The sequence below is a fragment of the Schistocerca cancellata genome, chromosome 7 (genome assembly GCF_023864275.1).
Source record: "Schistocerca cancellata isolate TAMUIC-IGC-003103 chromosome 7, iqSchCanc2.1, whole genome shotgun sequence".
In the NCBI taxonomy this organism is placed as follows: Eukaryota; Metazoa; Arthropoda; class Insecta; order Orthoptera; family Acrididae; genus Schistocerca; species Schistocerca cancellata.
The window spans coordinates 413247516-413265195 of record NC_064632.1 but is presented as its reverse complement, the minus strand read 5'-3'; the positions used below and the strand labels follow the sequence as shown (position 1 = coordinate 413265195).

General features: G+C 45.9%; 1 protein-coding gene across 2 annotated transcripts in view; it reads left to right on the top strand.

Moving 5' to 3' along the window:
• The window catches only part of LOC126092315 (cadherin-23-like), a 517289-nt gene that overhangs the window by 347518 nt on the left and 152091 nt on the right, over positions 1–17680 (top strand). For both annotated transcript variants that reach the window (XM_049907844.1, XM_049907845.1), the window contains exons 18-19: positions 1423–1614; positions 11198–11343. In XM_049907844.1, the coding sequence (XP_049763801.1) occupies positions 1423–1614; positions 11198–11343 (338 nt within the window). The remainder of the gene's footprint in view (positions 1–1422; positions 1615–11197; positions 11344–17680) is intronic.

Genomic DNA, 17680 nt, shown 5'->3' with positions numbered 1-17680 from the left:
CGGAGCACACCGTTCATCATACATTGTTGAACATGGAGCTCTGCAGCAGACTGTCCCCATGTATTCACATGTTGACCTAACGACATCGGCAGTTAGGATTGCAGTGGGCACAGGACCGTCGGAATTAAACCGTCGATCAAAGGAAATGTGTCGGAACTTCGGGTGAATCACACTTTTGCTACACTAAGTCGATGGTCGTCTCCACAAACGCCGTCATCGAGGTGAACGGCGGCCCGAACCTTGCAGAGTGCCACGGATGCAGGCTGGTGAGAGCAATATTATGCTATGGGAGGCATTCTCCTGCGCTTGCATGGAACACGCTGACGGCTGCGAACCACCTGCATCTCTGCATGCTTGATGTCTTCCCCGACGGCGATGTCATCTTTCAGCAGTATAATTTTCCGTGTCTCGGAGCCAGAACCGTGCTACAGTGGTCTGAGAGCATTGTAGTGAACTCACGTTGATGGCGACCAAATTCGCCTAATGTAAATCTTGTTGATCTCATGTAGGCCACTATCGGGAGCCGTCACCGCATACGCAAATCAGCGGCCCGTTATTTACGCTAATTACACGACCTAACATCTAATGCCGTACACCTCCACAAGCCTACCATCAAACTGTCGGATCCTTGATACGGACAATCAGTGACCTGTTTCATCCCAAAGGTGGACAAACAAGCTGTCACGCGGAGTGGCCGAGCGGTTTAGGGCACCATGTCAAGGATTGCCCAGCTCCTCCAGCCGGAGGTTCGAGTCCTCCTTCGGGCACTGGTGTGTGTGTTGTTCGTAGCATAAGTTAGTTTAAGTAGTGTGTAAGTCTAGAGACGATGACCTCAGCAGTTTGGCCCCTTAGGAATTCACACCCATTTGAACATATGAACAAACAAGCCGTTAAGCAGGTGGTCATAATGTTTTGGCTCATCACTGTATATACGGTTACATTTAAAACTACAGCGAACTTAAGATATTTTAATTCCGCTGATAGTAGGCCACAGTTTGCAGTTCCTCTACAATATATAATGACCTGTGACAGCCACATTTTATCACGAGCGCTTATTACCCAAGGGGCGAGCGAGTGTGAACGCTTCTACCGCCTCTTGAACAGGCTTGAACTATAGCATCGCAGCTCATACACTTCGATTCTCTTCTTTCCTCTGTTCCCACTGTCCATGATCTACTTTCATACAATGCAGTGCTGTGCTCCAAACATACATTCTCAGAAATTTCTGCCTCAAATAAACCTGAGTAAAAACAAATATACAGATGAGTGTTGCGAAAAAGCAAAACCGGTCAATCATATTCCATTGAGGCTCAGGCACCGAGCGTAGAAATTCAGGATTACCGATACCGCTAGTCTGCTCGCTCCTCGAATCTACATCTCTTTGTGGAGGAGACTGCTAGTGATTTTCCTGTCTGTTCACAGAGAAGTTCAACACGATCAGGTACCAAATGCAGAACACCGACGACAACCAGCTCTATTTTGCGGTGGACAGCGTGACTGGCGTCCTGAGTGTGAGGCTAGCCGAGGGAAAGGTGCTCCGTCGAGAAGACAAAGAGACCTTCACCATCAACATCGTGGCGCGGGACAACTACATCGACGGAGTGCCTGGTGATGGTGAGTCATTGGCGTCCCTGCCCATCAGCCACCAAATTGGCCTACCAATACTGTGCCGACTTTCTGGGGTCTCATCCAGCCCTATTTCGCCAGGTTCTAGTTTAGTACTGTTCTGTTCTATCGCTTGCGCCTTGTCCCGCGCTAACGCAGGGTCAGCCATGGTCAATCGGATCTGGCATGTTAATTTTAAGGGGTGGCCGGATGCCCTTCCTGCCGCCACCCCGTACCCCCAAGGATGGAAATGGTGTACCCCAACTGTCTGTGTCCAGTGGAATCCATGAAATAGAGTGAATGTGTTCAGATGTCTGCGAGCTGTGTAACTGAGGCGGAACGTGGGGACCAGCCCCGTATTCACCTAGCGGGATGTGAAAAACCGCCGAAAAACCACATCCAGGCTGGCCGGCACACCGGCTCTCGTCGGATTCGATCCGGGGCCGACGCGCCTACCCCAGTCCAGGAAGCAGCGCGTTAGCGCTCTCGGCTACCCCGGTGGTTCAGGTTCTAGTTTCGTACTGTCACCATCTTCAAATGTTTCACAGTAAGTTCTGGCGTTCGCACGAAATTACTTGCAGGTTACACATTGATAGTTTCAGGACGCAGTCGCAGCAAAATATCCGCAGTGACGCAGGAAAGGTATTTTTACAAGGAGCGTTCAGTAAGTAATGCAACACCTTTTTTTTACTGAGTGCGGGTTGGTTTTATTCACGATTTCAGGACACCACGTTATTCCCCACACTTTTGGCTACAGAGCCCTATTTTTCAAGATAATCTCCGTTCAACGCGTCGGCCGTACGCCACCTTTCTAGGCGACCGTGTATGCCCACATGCACCACTCTACCGATCGATGTCGAATCCAACGTCGTGCCACATTTATAACCTCCCCATCATCCATGTACTGCATCCCGCGGGGTGTATCCTTCATTGCGCCAAATAGATGGAAGTTGGAAGGTGCGAGATCCGGGCTGTAGGGTGGATGAGGAAGAACAGTCCAATGCAGCTTTGTGAGCTCCTCTTGGGTACGCAGACTTCTGTGACGTCTTGCTCTGTCCAGTTGAGCAGCGAGATGTTTGACTGTGATCAGCCGATCACCACGGATGACAGTGTGCGTTCATTCCAGCATTGCAAGAGTCACAGTTGTACGCGGCCAGCCGGAATGAGGGAGATCGGGCAGGTTTGCGCTAACGTGTTGCGAAGATGAGAGACCCCTCGCCTAAACGACTCACCGTGCTGTTCTTCATTCTGTAAGCACCTGTGAATATGTGCGATGCTCTGGTTTCCCACCAAAACAATTCAATGACAGCTCTCTGTTTGAAATGCACCTCCGTTGCATACGCCACTTGAAAGGCAACGTATAGCGCCGACACCTTTCGGAACTTTATGAAACTATGGGAGCTGAAGCGGGAATATTTCATTATGTCCCAGAAAAAAATTCCGCAATTTTTTCAACGGAAAGTAGCAGAGAAAAAGAAAGAGGTTGCAATACTTATTGAACGCCCATCGCATATTTAATGCAGTTGCGGACCTCAATACTTTACATTATGTAATTAATTTCGGTCTGTTGTGACTGTCATCAGACCTACAAAACAATAAGACAGAGGTAGGGGGTGCTGCACAAACTGTATCGCACTTATAAAGTAAGGCAGACAGAAATCAATTTAAGTGTAAATTACACTTCAAAATTGAAAACTTGTTTTCCTGTTGCTTGTTAATTGGAAGCTGTGTGTGTGTGTGTGTGTGTGTGTGTGTGTGTGTGTGTGTATGTGTGTGTGACAAAACTTCTCCCCAGCTGTGTAAAGCAAGTACTTTTGAGTTATGATTACACTGTCACCCATGTGTTCTGCTACTTTTGAACACGTGTATAACTGTGTAAAATATTTCCTATCTGTGTGGTACCAATTAATCTAAACTGCACCCGATTATCTGTAATATTGAATATGAAGAGCCGGCCGCTGTGGCCGAGCCGTTCTAGGCGCTTCAGTCCGGAACCGCGCTGCTGCTACGGTCGCAGGTTCGAATCCTGCCTCGGGCATGGATGTGTGTGATGTCCTTAGGCAAGTTAGGTTTAAGTAGTTCTAAGTCTAGAGGACTGATGACCTCAGATGTTAAGTTCCATAGTGCTTAGAGCCATTTGAACCATTTGAATATCAAGAATAATTACCAGTAATTCTCAGAATATCTTCCTCATCAAACAGTCACACACAAAGGCTGGATACTAAAAATGTGCCCTGTTAGAAAAAAGCATCTGCTGAATTAACACCAAAGATTTGAAAACGATAACAGTTCCTAATTTCATCTCAGAAAGTTCGTTTAGGTCCTAGAATTATATTTTTTTTGTGCAACGGATAACTCTGTCCGTATACTGCATGAATATGAAGAGTCGAACTGCATGTTCCCGAAATACACTACTGGCCAATAAAATTGCTACACCACGAATATGCTGTGCTACAGACGCGAAATTTAACCGACAGGAAGAATATACTGTGATGTGCATTTGTTTAGCTTCTCAGAGCATTCACACAAGGTTGGCGCCGGTGGCGACACCTGCTACGTGCTGACATGACGAAAGTTTCCGATCGATTTCTCATACACAAATAGCAGTTGACCGGCGTTGCCTGGTGAAACGTTGTTGTGATGCCTCGTGTAAGGAGAAGAAATGCGTACCATCACGTTTCCGACTTTGATAAAGGACGGATTGTAGCCTATCGCGATTGCGGTTTATCGTATTGCGACATTGCTGCTCGCGTTGGTCGAGATCCAATGACCGTTAGCAGAATATGGAATCGGTGGGTTCAGGAGGGTAATACGGAACGCTGTGCTGGATCCCAACAGCCTTGTATCACTAGCAGTTGAGATGACAGGCATCTCATCCGCATTGCTGTAACAGCATCATGATGGTCGCATCCGTGTTTGGCGACATCCCTGTGAACGCACATTGGAAGCGTGTATTCGTCTTCGCTGGCGTATCACCCAGGATGATGGTATGATGTGTCATTGGTTACACGTCTCGGTCACCTCTTGTTCACATTGACGGCACATTGAATAGTGGAAGTTACACTTCAGATGTGTTACGACCCGTGGCTCTACCCTTAATTCGATCCCTGCAAAACCCTACATTTCAGCAGGATAATGCACGACCGCATGTTGCAGGTCCTGTACGGGTCGCACAGAGAATGTTCGATTGCTGCCCTGTCCAGCACATTCTCCAGATCTCTCACCAACTGAAAACGTCTGGTTAATGGTGGCCGAGCAACTGGCTCGTCACAATACGCCAGTAACTACTCTTGATGAACTGCGGGATGGTGTAGCACATAACAAACACTGATGGCGAACCTCAAGGCAGTACACAATTAAAATCACACCTCTTGATGCACAGGAGAAACAGCACTAAACACAACACTGATGTGGCACACTGACGATGATCAAGACAGAGGATCTGCCAGGCGCAAGGAGATGAGGGAAACTGGAAGAAGGGAGGGAGGGGAAGAGATGGGGGAGATGAGCGGGGGGCGCGCTGAAGAGGGCCAGGTAGGGAGGGACATGGGAAGGAAAGAGGCAAGTATGGGGTGCAGGGTCTCAGGGGGAGGGGGGGAAGGGGGAAAATCCGCTCTGGGAGAAGGAGGGAAGAGGAAAAAAAGGGAGCCCTGGGGAGGGGGGGGGGAACAAGGCCAGGTTATAGTTGGAAGGAAGGGTAGATGTCACGGCGAAGTTCGTCATCCGGGAGGGGGAGGCGTTGGAAATTGCCCTGATGAAGGAGATGGAGGGTGTGAAGGTGGAGAGAGGGAGGGATACAGCGATAGAGGCGTGGCAACGGGCGTGGGGTGGAGAGGAAGGAGGAAACCAGAGGGTGGGGGGGATCAAGCCTGCAAACAATGTAAAGGATGCGGAGATGTTGGAGGAACAGGAGGAGGTGGGGGAAGGGGATCAGTTCGTACAGGAGCCGTGTGGGGGAAGGAAGGCGGATACAGAAGGCAAGGCGGAGCGCATGGCGTTCAAGGATTTGGAGGGCCTAGTAAAAGTGGGTGGGGGCGGAGATCCAGGCAATGCTGGCATAACTGAGGATAGGACGGATGAGGGATTTGTAGGGGTGGAGGATGGTAGAAGGATGCAATCCCCATGTCCGGCCAGACGGGAGTTTCAGAAGGCGGAGGCGGGAATGGGCTTTCTGCTGGATGGTCTGGAGATGAGGGGTGCAGGTGAGGTGTCGGTCGAGGGTGAGGCCAAGGTATTTCAGGGCGGGCGTGAGCTGGATAGGACGACCATAAAGGGTGAGATAGAAATCATGGAGGCGAAAGGAGCAAGTGGTGCGGCCTATGATGATTGCCTGGGTTTTGGAGGGGTTGAGACGGAGGAACCACTGGTTACACCAAGTGGTGAACTGGTTAAGGTGGGTTTGGAGGATACGTTGAGACCATTGAAGGGTAGGATAGAGAGCCAGGAAGGCAGTGTCATCAGCATACTGGAGAAGGTGGACTGGTGGGGGTGGCTTGGGCATATCAGCTGTGTACAAGAGATAAAGGAGAGGGGAGAGGACAGAACCCTGGGGGACGCCAGCTGTGGGATAAAAGATAAGGGAGTTGGTGTTGTGGAGGGTGACTTAGGAAGGACGGTGCGAGACGAAGGAAGCGACCAGATGGACTAAATTGATAGGCAAGGCGTAGGTTTGGAGTTTAAAGAGGAGACCGGGATGCCATACACGGTCATAGGCATTTTGGAGGTCAAGGGAAACAAAAATGGTGGAGCGACGGGAGTTGAGCTGGAGGGACAGAAGGTGAACAAGGTTGAGGAGTTGGTCTTCAGCAGAGAAGGAGGGTTGGAAGCCACACTGGGTAAGGGGGAGGAGGTGGTGTTGAGCAAGGTGCTGATGGATACGGCGGGAGAGGATGGATTCAAGGACCTTACTGAAGACGAAGGTGAGGCAGATGGGACGATAGGAAGAGGTGGCAGAAGGGGGTTTGTTGGGTTTGAGGAATAAGACGATGCGGGAGAATAATCAAAGTGGGGATCATCGGTGATGGGGAAGACCTCGGAAAGGTGGGAAGCGAAGTGGTTGGCCTTACTGAGGTTTTCAGGAAGGGGGCGATCGTTATGGAGAAGGGGGTAGTGGGGAGTGGAAAGGGAACCAGTAAGGCGATGGAAGGCGGACCAGTACTTGGAGGAGTTGATAGGGAGGGTGGTGTTGAGTCGTGTGCAGATCTGGCGCCAGTCTCGGCGTTTCGTTGCTGTAATAAGGTTCCATACGTGTCGCTGTATTTGCCGGTGGCGTTGAAGTGTATCCCTGTCACGAGTACACAGGAAGGAGCGATAGAGGCGGCGGGATTCTTGGAAGAGGAGGACAGCCCGCAGAGGGAGAGTGGAACGGTGTGGGTGGATGGTTTTAGTAGGAACATGGGCCTCCACAGCGTCAGTAATTACCTTCTGAAGGAAGGACGAGGCATGGATGATGTCGTCAGGATGGCGATAGGTAAGAGGGTGGCTTTCGACCTGGGTGGAGATGGAGTCCCGGTAGGCATCCCAGTTGGCACAGTGATAGTCATGGACGACCTTGGGAGGGAGTGCAGGGTGCGGAGCCAGAGTGGGGTGGTGAGCAGATGTTATGGTGAGAAGGACAGGGAGGTGATCGCTACCTGTGGGGTCAATGACGGCGATAGCGATATGCCCAAGGAGGTTGGCGGAGGCAATGACAACATCGGGGGTGGTGTCACTTTCAGGTCGGGTGTGCTGGGGAAGGGGAACAAGGTCACCTTGGATTGTGGAGAGGAACTGATGCCAACGCCGAAGGGCAGCAGGAGTGCGGCTATGGATGTTGAGGTCGGCGGCAATCACATAGGTGGAGAAGGTGCGGTCAATGAGAGAGATGAAGTCATAAGGAAGAGGAGCAGTGGAGCGGACATAGATGGTGGCACAGGTAATGGTGAGGGAGGGGAAGAAGACGCTAAGATAAGGTGTTCAGTGGGGTCATTGAGGAGAGGTTGTGGCCAGACGGGGATATGCTTAAGGTGGCCAATCGCGACTCCACCCTGCGCACGAGGACCAGGAGCGTCAGTGCGGTGGAGGATATAAGGAGAGGTGCGGATAGAATAGTGGGGCTGGAGAAAGGTTTCGTTCAAGAGGAAGGTGTCGACCTGGTGGTGGTAGAGGGTGTGCATGAGAAGGTATTTGTTGGAGCGGAAGGAGCGAATGTTCATATCACTTAATAATGTCTAGACCCAACCATGCTCATACTAGCAGCTAAATCTAGTTCTGCATTCACACCGAAGTTTTTCATTGTTATATTGCCTTTCAAATTAAACCATAACGCTACAACAGTTCACTGTAACCTTAATAATTGTTTTAAGAACAATTCTGCCCGCCAACGGATATTACTGACTAATAATGACGATGCTGATTTGTCCCCTCACTTCGTGTGTAATTGTGCGTACTCCCCGCGAATAATTCGATGAGTCACTCACTGTTATCCTACCATTCGACGGAAAACTTCTGCGTTCATATTTAATCAACATCTGCTTATTGTTCATGTAATTTTGGTGCGACTCGACTGCATGCGAAGCCCCCCTCCCCACACGGAACCTGAACAACGACCATCCTCTTCTCACTTAAAGGCCCATGGGCCGTAGCCTGTTTGTCGTTAAAGACTCCCTCGGCTCCGAATGCACCAGAGATCTTCCACTCACGTGTAACGGGTGCGATTGACTACGTCGTACTACTATCGGTAGTAGCACACGTTAGTTGTGAAGTCAGAGCCTCAACACGTTTTGGAATGGAGTTGAAGAGGACTTGGGAATTTCCTTCAGGCGCGGTTGCTGGAGGGTGGACAGAGAAACGTGGGGGGGGGGGGGGGGGTAATTGTCATGAACCATGACCAGTATTCTAAAAGCGTTTACATTCTTACATATATCAATTCTCATATATTTTAGCTAAAATCCGGAAAATAAATTGGTTTAAAATCTAAGGGTCTCAAAAGTGATAAGGAATTCTAGAAAATTACGAGGTGTGTTCAAAAAGCGATGCTTTTCTGTTGGTTGAAACTTGACAAGCAGTAGGAAACATAACAGCTAAACTGGGAGCCTTCAGCTAGAGGTAATGTAAGACTAGCTTGCCTCGTTGTCACCCCCCTCCCCCAGCCCCACACAAAAAAATACTGACACTGATGATAAAACATAAAAGGTGATATCCAGAATTCACAGAAATACAGTATGTGATTTAAAGGTATTACGCCTTATCTAAATCTTACTCTCCACCATCACTTTCACAGTAGTCCCCTTTGGCGCAAATATGCCAATCTTGGCCCGAAAATTTTGAAATGTATCCTGGCATCTTCATTAGAGTGTTTAAGTACCCCTCTGCGGTTCCGTTTGAGCCTCTAGATTAGATTAGATTAGTACTTGTTCCATAGATCATGAATACGACACTTCGTAATTATGTGGAACGTGTCAGGTTAATAAAAGGTGTCAATACAAGATATTACATTACACAAAATATTACATGACACTCAATAATTTTTTTTGAGGTAGGGAAATTACCCGCTTACTATATCCAAAAATTCATCTAATGAGTAGAAGGAGTTGCCATTAAGAAATTCTTTTAATTCCCTTTTAAATGCTATATGGCTATCTGTCAGACTTTTGATGCTATTAGGTTAGAGACCAAAGACTTTTGTGGCAGCATAATTTACCCCCTTCTGAGCCAAAGTTAGATTTAACCTTGAGTAGTGAAGATCATCCTTTCTTCTAGTGTTGTAGCCATGTACACTGCTATTACTTTTGAATTCGTTCTATCAGCTGCTTCAAATCTTCACCCCATCAACTTCACATACAAGCTACTTCAGTTTCTGGCACTGGATAAGACAAGTCCTAGGTGGGTTTCTGGAGATACGTACCATGAGATGTCCGAGCGTAGGTCATGCTATTCCCGTAAGTTGTTGGTAGCTGGTTAATATACAGGCAGCTGGCGCCCGAAAGCATCCAAGACGTGTTACATCGATATCAGATCAGGCGTAGCTGGTGATAAAGACATCAACGTCATGTCACTATACGCCCCTCAAATCACTGTAGCATGATTCTCGCCTTGTAACACTGTCATTTATCCTGTTGGAAGATTTTATCGCCTGCAGGGAACAGAAGGGGCTCAGCTGGTCTGCAATAGTGTTGACGTAGCCAGCGGGTGTCACGGTGCTTTGGATTACAGCCACAGCTCCCGTGGGAGGCCAGGGGAATTTCGACATAACTTTCATATTCAGGAAGAGGAAGAAGTCCACACGGAGATAAGTCTGGTGAACAGCCGTCATCCTGTTTACCGTCAAAATTTGTTACTGCATACTGCAGGCCGTATGCAATCGTGCATTATCGTGGTGGAGTATCCAGTAGTTCGCACGCCACTTCTGTAGACGTTTTCTCCTCATGTCCTGCTCAAAAAGGCCTTAGAACATCGCGACAGAACTCTTTATTGACCCATCTAATCAGGGGAGGGGGTGGGAGGAGGGGGATGACGATGAATTCTTTATCAACAAGGTCTTAGTGTTACTCTTGTCGGATTTTTGTGGCGTAGGTAAAAAAATAGTGTACCACTGCCATGATTGCACCTTAGTTTCAGGATCATAAACCCAACACTCTTAGCCAATGACACCCTTTGAAAGGACCTGCAGCCTTCCACACTATGTTGTTTTCGATCGTCCTGAAGCAGTTTCGCCACAATCTTAACAGTCCTTCACGTGTTCAATTCTTTTGACATCATACGTTCACATGTACCATAACTTATTCCCTAGATGCTGCACAGGTCCTAGATAGTCTGTCTACGATCTTCGAGAATTATCTTCTGAACGTTTTCTAGAGTGATACCAGCTGATTGCCGACCTGAAAGGTCATCTTTATTAGTCGATGTTCGGCTGTGTTTGAGACGCTTATACCTGTCGTACGCCTGCGTCTGACCGAAAGCCTTCTTGAAAATTTTATGCATTTCTGCATCACTTTTTTCACAACTTTATACAGGCACTCTGCCATTTCATGTCAACCAGCGCAAAACCGCAAGCGCACGGAAACACGACTGTGGACATGTACTCACCAACACTTGATCAAACGTCTCGGGTCGCAGCCTTTTACCACACTGATTCAAGATGGATGCATGGGGAGACAACAAACCGTTGTCAGTGTACTCGCAACGATTTGTGCATAAATTACACATTTCTGGATTTCTTGCATAGCACTTTGTATTTCTGACTAACGGGTTCCTCTTTCAAAGCGCAAACGGTATGATGTGTTGCTCTTTGCACTAGTAATAGGACATTCGTTTTCTGACTAACGGATGCCACTGTGTAAGGCCTTCCACAACCTGTAGCTGCTGAGAAACCTTCTGTCAGTTGCCATAAGCAGACGTTTCCTGCAGAGATATTAATATTTAGTTCGTGTTAGCGTATTTTTTTAGCGTCTCAAAGGACAACCGTGGAAACCTAAATGAGAATTATGTATCAGGATGAATTCAGGTACCATAAACAGTAACGTAAAAAGGCTAATTAAGAATTAAATATGTCTATTGTAAGTTATTTGCCTGAAACGAGATTTGCTGCTAACCTTTCCGCCGTGCATTGCAGGAGACTCCAACTCCAACTCGATAACAATAATCGTGACCCTAGAAGACATCAACGACAACGCACCAGAATTCTTATCACCTGATGAAGTCATGGTGGATGGGTGTTTCGTATCGGACATGGGTGAAATCACTGAGGAGGTGTTGAAGGTAAATGTTTTAATGCTTAGTCATGAATAGTTAACGTAATATACTCACCGTTTATAGTATCTGTATTAAATAGCGCCATCTATATTACTAAACCGCTAACCCGGAATCCAGCACCAGTTACCTATCTATCGTCTTCCAGGAGCAACAAAAATTTGATTTTCAATATTTCGCATATTATCGACCGAATTAAAAAATTTAAGATGTGTCGTAGTCTACACATCAAGAGGTATAATCTTACGTCAAAAGTTTAACAGAATCAGACAAGTATTACAGATAGCACCAAGTGTGTTTGTTTCTTCATGTGTCGGTCCTGAGGCAGCGTAAATGACGGCAAGTAAATATCCGGGCTTTCTATTTGAGAATGAAAATACTTAGCAACTGTCAACAAATTTTACACATAATTTAAAAACTTTTCGATACTTTTCCTCGCTGACACACTCACAAAGTGATGGAAGGACAAAAGTTCATTTCTTACTTCATTTTCGCTTATCATGCAGTAAAACTTCAGTAGTGGACATGACGTTCTAATTTAGTATTTCTTTGCTACCGACTCTATTAGCAGTGCAGTTTGCAGACAGTATCCAATGTTCTACTAAATGTAACGTCAAAACTATATCATTGTACAACACATAGTGCAAGAAATATGTTGTCGTACACATATAGATACGTGCAAAACAAACTTTTGCTTGAAATGGCACGCAGTAAAATTTCAATCACGCAAGATATTTTAATTTACTACTCCTTTGCTACTAACTCTATTCGCAACACACTTTGCAAACTGTATCTACCTTTACTACTGATGTACCTGCAAAATTATATCATTCTACAACAATTAGTTCAGGAAATGAGAGGTCATTAATATTTAGATGCGCGAAATATAGCGCAAATTATCCAGACCATATTCACCCAGTGTTCGATAATGGGAACACTTAGCGACTTCCAATTTCAAACCTTTCCTCAACTTTTTTTCGCTACCACGCTTAAGTCAAATACACTCATCAAAAAAAGTTTTGTATCACCTCGGTTCCGAGAGTTCCGGAACCTGTACAAAAAACTGGAATAGAGATCAAAATAAACATCATTTCCGCCCTTTTTATTGCTCATGAAAACCACACATTGCATGTTGTACCACCATACAGCGAGACCCTCAGAGGTGGTGGTCCAGATTTCTGCACAGACTGGTACCTCTAATACTCAGTAGCACGTCCTCATGCATTGATGCAGGCCTGTATTCATCATGGCATACTATCCACAGGTTCATCAAGGCCCTGTTGGTCCAGATTGCCCCACTCCTCAACGGCGATTCGGCGTAGATCCCTAAGAGTGGTTGGTGGGTCATGTCGTCCATAAATAGCCCTTTTCAATCTATCGCAGGAATGTTCGATAGGCTTCATGTCTGGAGAACATACTGGCCACTCTAGTCGAGCGTTGTCACTCACAAGATGTGCACGATGTGGACGCGAATTATCGTCCATGAAGACGAACGCCTCGCCTATATGCTACCGATATGGTTGCACTGTCGGTTGGAGGATGGCATTCACGTATCATACAGCCACTACGACGCCTTCCATGACCACCAGCGGCATATTTCGGCCACATAATGCCACCCCAAAACAACAGGAAACCTCCACCTTGCTGGACTCTTTGCATAGTGTCTCTAAGGCGTTCAGCCTGACGGGGTTGCCTCCAAACACGTCTCCGACGATTGTGTGGTTGAAGACATAAGCGACACTCATTGGCGAAGAGAATGTTATGCCAATCCTGAGCGGTCCATTCGGCATGTTGTTGGGCCCATCTGTACCGCGCTGCATGGTGTCGTGGTTGCAAAGATGGACCTGGCCTGAGCGGGGCACGTCATCGACAGTTCCTGCCTCTCTGTATCTCCTCCACGTCCGAGCAACATCACTTTGGTTCACTCCGAGACGCCTGGACACTTCCCTTGTTGAGAGACCTTCCTGGCACAAAATGACAGTGTGGAAGCAATCGAACCGTGTTATTGACCGTCTAGATATGGTTGAACTACAGACAACACGAGCCGTGTACCTCCCTCCTGGTGGAATGACCGGAACTGATCGGCTGTCGGACCCATTCCGTCTAATAGGCGCTGCTCATGCATGGTTGTTTATATCTTTGGGCGGGTTTAGTGACAACTTTGAACGGTCAAGGGACTGTGTCTGTGATACAATATTCACAGTCAACGTCTGCCTTCAAGAGTTCTGGGAACTGGGGTGGTGCCAAACTGTTTTTGATGTGTGTATTTAACACATTAATTCATTTGTAAGGTCATCAGACGTTTGAAGCTCTTTTGCGCATGAGAGTTCGACTCTTTTAAAGAATCGGGGACAGTACTGGTATTTCGTAACATACTTCCATCCACTACACAGAAGCATGGATCCAGGAGTTTTAGCTGAGCAATTCCTTTAGAAAAAGGCAGTTTCCGTCACACAGTGGGTTAACGCTAGCAGCTGTGTTTGTTAACATGATTCGTTTGGCAATGCTAAACAAGCATGATTCCTTGGCGGCAGCCGTCAGCATTGTAAATACACTTCCGGAAAAAAAAAATAATACGACGTCGATTTTGATCCAATCACGGCATATGCCACCTGGGAGCTAGTGGATGTACTGATAATGGTTTCAGCGTCGTCCGCCAACAGATAGCGTAGTGGCATAGCTACCAGAGCGGGCCATCTGTGTCTACCATTTAAATGGGAATACTCACAGCAAGATGGATCATTATGGTGCAACCAAGTAAAGCAACGACGAAACAATGCCACGGAGACTGCACAGAGAGCGAGGAGGGAGGGTTAAGGAGGAGGAGGTGGACAGAGAAAGGAGGACATGGAGATTTACAGAGACAGAGGGAGAAGGAAATTAGGACGTATATCGAATCCCCATACATATTAGAAACGTGTGCTTTCTCTTTTCTTACTTTTCCATTTAAGTACACTGAGCCACAGCGAAGCGTGGCTGGGTACATCTAGTTATCTACAGTGAAATTCTGTTTGAGAAAAGCTGACAAATAGAATAGAATCTTTATTTGCCTTTCAGTATGTTTTCCATACAATTGGCATCGTCAGTGTGTTCAATACATTTTTTTAAAAATTGCAGTAATTATTATTGTACATAATTGTGCCTGTGCAGGGCAAGCAGATATGCATGGTAAAGTAATATTTATAATACAACAATTATTCATTTACAATAGTAATAATAAATCATAACAGTTAATTATACAATAGTATCAAGATATATTTATGGCACATCTTACGTATCCATGTAAAAAGTCTTTGTTGGTACATTAGTGTCACAAACACATAGGTATAATTCATATGGCAGTTTTTTGGTTTATGTAGCATATCTCTTTTATGTCACTGTTTTGAAACTCGTCAAGTGAGTAATATGGCGTACATTTGAGCCACACTTCTATTGTTTGCTTAAACTTATTCATTGGTAGTTCGCTCACAGCCTTTGGGAGTTTGTTATAAAATTTCAAGCTAAGGTGTTTATGGCTCTTTTGTGTCAGATCTCGATAACCTTTGAATGTGGTGCACAGACTGGCAGCTACCTTTAAATATTACGAAAAGTAAAATTGTACGTTTCACAAAATGAAGTGAAATGATATCCTGCATCTAGAATAAAAACGAGTTAAGACTGGAATGTGTCAACCCATACAATACCGTGGTGTAACAAGTTGTAGGCTTATGATATATAAGATCGCTTAGGTTCAATCGTAATTAAAGCAGGTGACAAGATTTCGATTCGTTGTTAGGGTACTGGATAAATACAAGCAGTCCATAAAGGAGATTGCGTTGAAAACACTTCCCGTAATACTCTGAGTTCATTTGGCAGTGATAATCCCCAATCTCCACGTTTCAATTTTGCCTAGAACATTAGCTCCGCTTGCTTTGCAAACCCGTTTTTGAAGGCAATACTTGCCATTATCATTCTTCTGGAGGCACTTCCCCGCATAACAGCACCCAATACATCTTGCGGCCTCTATGAACATTTGCCGTATGTTTGCTGCAAGTCCACTACTTGTCAAGATAAAAGATGTTTTTTGGGCTTCCCTAATGCTCTATGAATAAATGGCGCAATTAGTGGATCTTCAGGTAAGTGGAAAGAATAGGTCCACAGTTTCTCAAGTACTTAATGGAACCACAGACCCACACTTTCCATTGATCTGATGATCCACTAATTGCCTCGTTTATTCATAGAGGAGGAATATTCCGCCCCTTCCATGTTGCAGCTTTAATGTCATGATTCATGTAAAAGTAATGTGCTCTTTGTCACTATTGATTGCAACTTTAATTCGACCACAACTGTAGCAAATGCTTTTTCTAATTTAACACTTTTAACCTGATGATGTAGCTTCTAGGCTATGAAACTGGTAGTTAAATAAACTATTTATAAGAGCAGCCAAGTGGTTGCGTTTCAAGATATCTGTATATGGCTGCAGTTGCCCCTCATACAAGATAGTGTGTAATACAAAAACTACAAAATACAACGAAATCACATATACAATTGATTCATGTTGTACAATGGCTAAGGTATTGTAGGACATTAAAGATTAGTGATCAATACTGAAGCAAATATGCTATTTGTCAAAAAGTTTCTGATTTTTTTGCTAATTCCTGCCAGCTGAGACTGGGTTGATATGTGGTGGCGACAACAAAAGAGAGCACAAAAGCAGGAGGGCATATGCAATTTAGTTAAAATTCAAAATCAGGTTACAGGCCCCAAAGGTACTAGCCATAGTACCATAAAAAAAGCATGATAAAATTACAGACGGGAAGTCTACAGAACGAAAACAATTCAAAAACATGTGACAGATTAAAAAATGAATTGACTTATACAAGCCAGAACACCAAATACAGTCTTTCTATAACAGTAGAATGTATATATGAAAGTTTCCTCTGACTACTCTTGCTCACTGTCTCTGGCAAATAACACAGTGATACAAAATCACAAATATAACAAGACATCAGGATTTTCATTACAATTCAAAATTACAAGAGGATGAGATAATGTTTCCAAATAACTTCCCAAAATGCACTGCTAGGACAAAAGTTAGTACACCTGTTTAGAGCCCGCCCAGTTGGCCGTGCGGTCTAACACACGACTTTCCGGATGGGAAGGAGCGCCTGGTCCCAGGCACGAATCCTCCCGGCGGATTTGTGTTGAGGTCCGGTGAACTGGCCAGCCTGTGGAAGGTTTTTAGGCGGTTTTCCATCTGCCTTGGAAAAACAAGTTCTCCACATACGCATACACCTCCATTACTCTACCTCGCAAACATAGGGGTTACACTCGTCTGGTGTAAGACGTTCCCTGGGGGGTCCACCAGGGGCCAAACTGCACAACAACCCTGGGTTTGGTGTGGGGCGGCAGAGGGGTGAAGTGGACTGCAGTAGTCGTCTTGGGGATGTGGACCACTGCGGCTGCAGTGGGGACAGAGCCTCTCTGTCGTTTCTAGGTCCCCAGTTAACATACAATACAATACAGTACACTCTTTTAGTGGTTTCCAGTTCACTGAAGATTTATTGTTGCAACAGTGCCTATGGAATACAGGAAATGAATACATTTACATATCAATAGTACAAATGGTCCTGAGGGACGAGCTACTGACCCATGCTGAAACACATATTTTATTATGTGGTGTAGCCTCCAAGACAGACATTGCAGGCAATGACTCTGGCATCCAGTTGATACTACAGACTGGTGAATACTGTCCTGGGATACGTTATGCCACCCCTGCACGACAAGCTCATATATATCTGAAAGAGGCAATGGTTGATGAGTAGCACAGTCAGTTCTCATCCCCTCATATCCCACACATGCTTGCCTGTAGACAAGTCCAGATATCGTGATGGACATAGAAGTTGCTACATGTCTTGCAGAGCACTTTGAGTTTCATGGGTGGTGAGTGGGAGAGCTTTATCCTGTTGGAACAACACATTGCCTTTGTGTTGCAAGAATGTTGAAAGAACAGGTCTAACAACATTCTAAACCATCCGAGTTCTGCTTATCATCCTCTCAGGAAACAAAAAAGATGGACAAGACCTGTAGCTTATCAGACCCCAAACCATAAGGCCTGGAGTGGGGCCCATGTGACTTGGAAGATGGCACTCTATGAGACAATACTTGCCAGGCGTGTGTCATACACATAAATGGCCATCACTTGCATGCAGGTAGAATCCACTTTCATCGTTGAAGGCCAAGGCATGCCATTCCATTTTCCAAGTGATCCTTTGATGACACAAGTCGAGTCATGCAGATCGAAGCTGAAGCATGAGTAGAAGATGGACCAGAAGTGTGTGCACCCATAGTCCCACTGCTAATAATC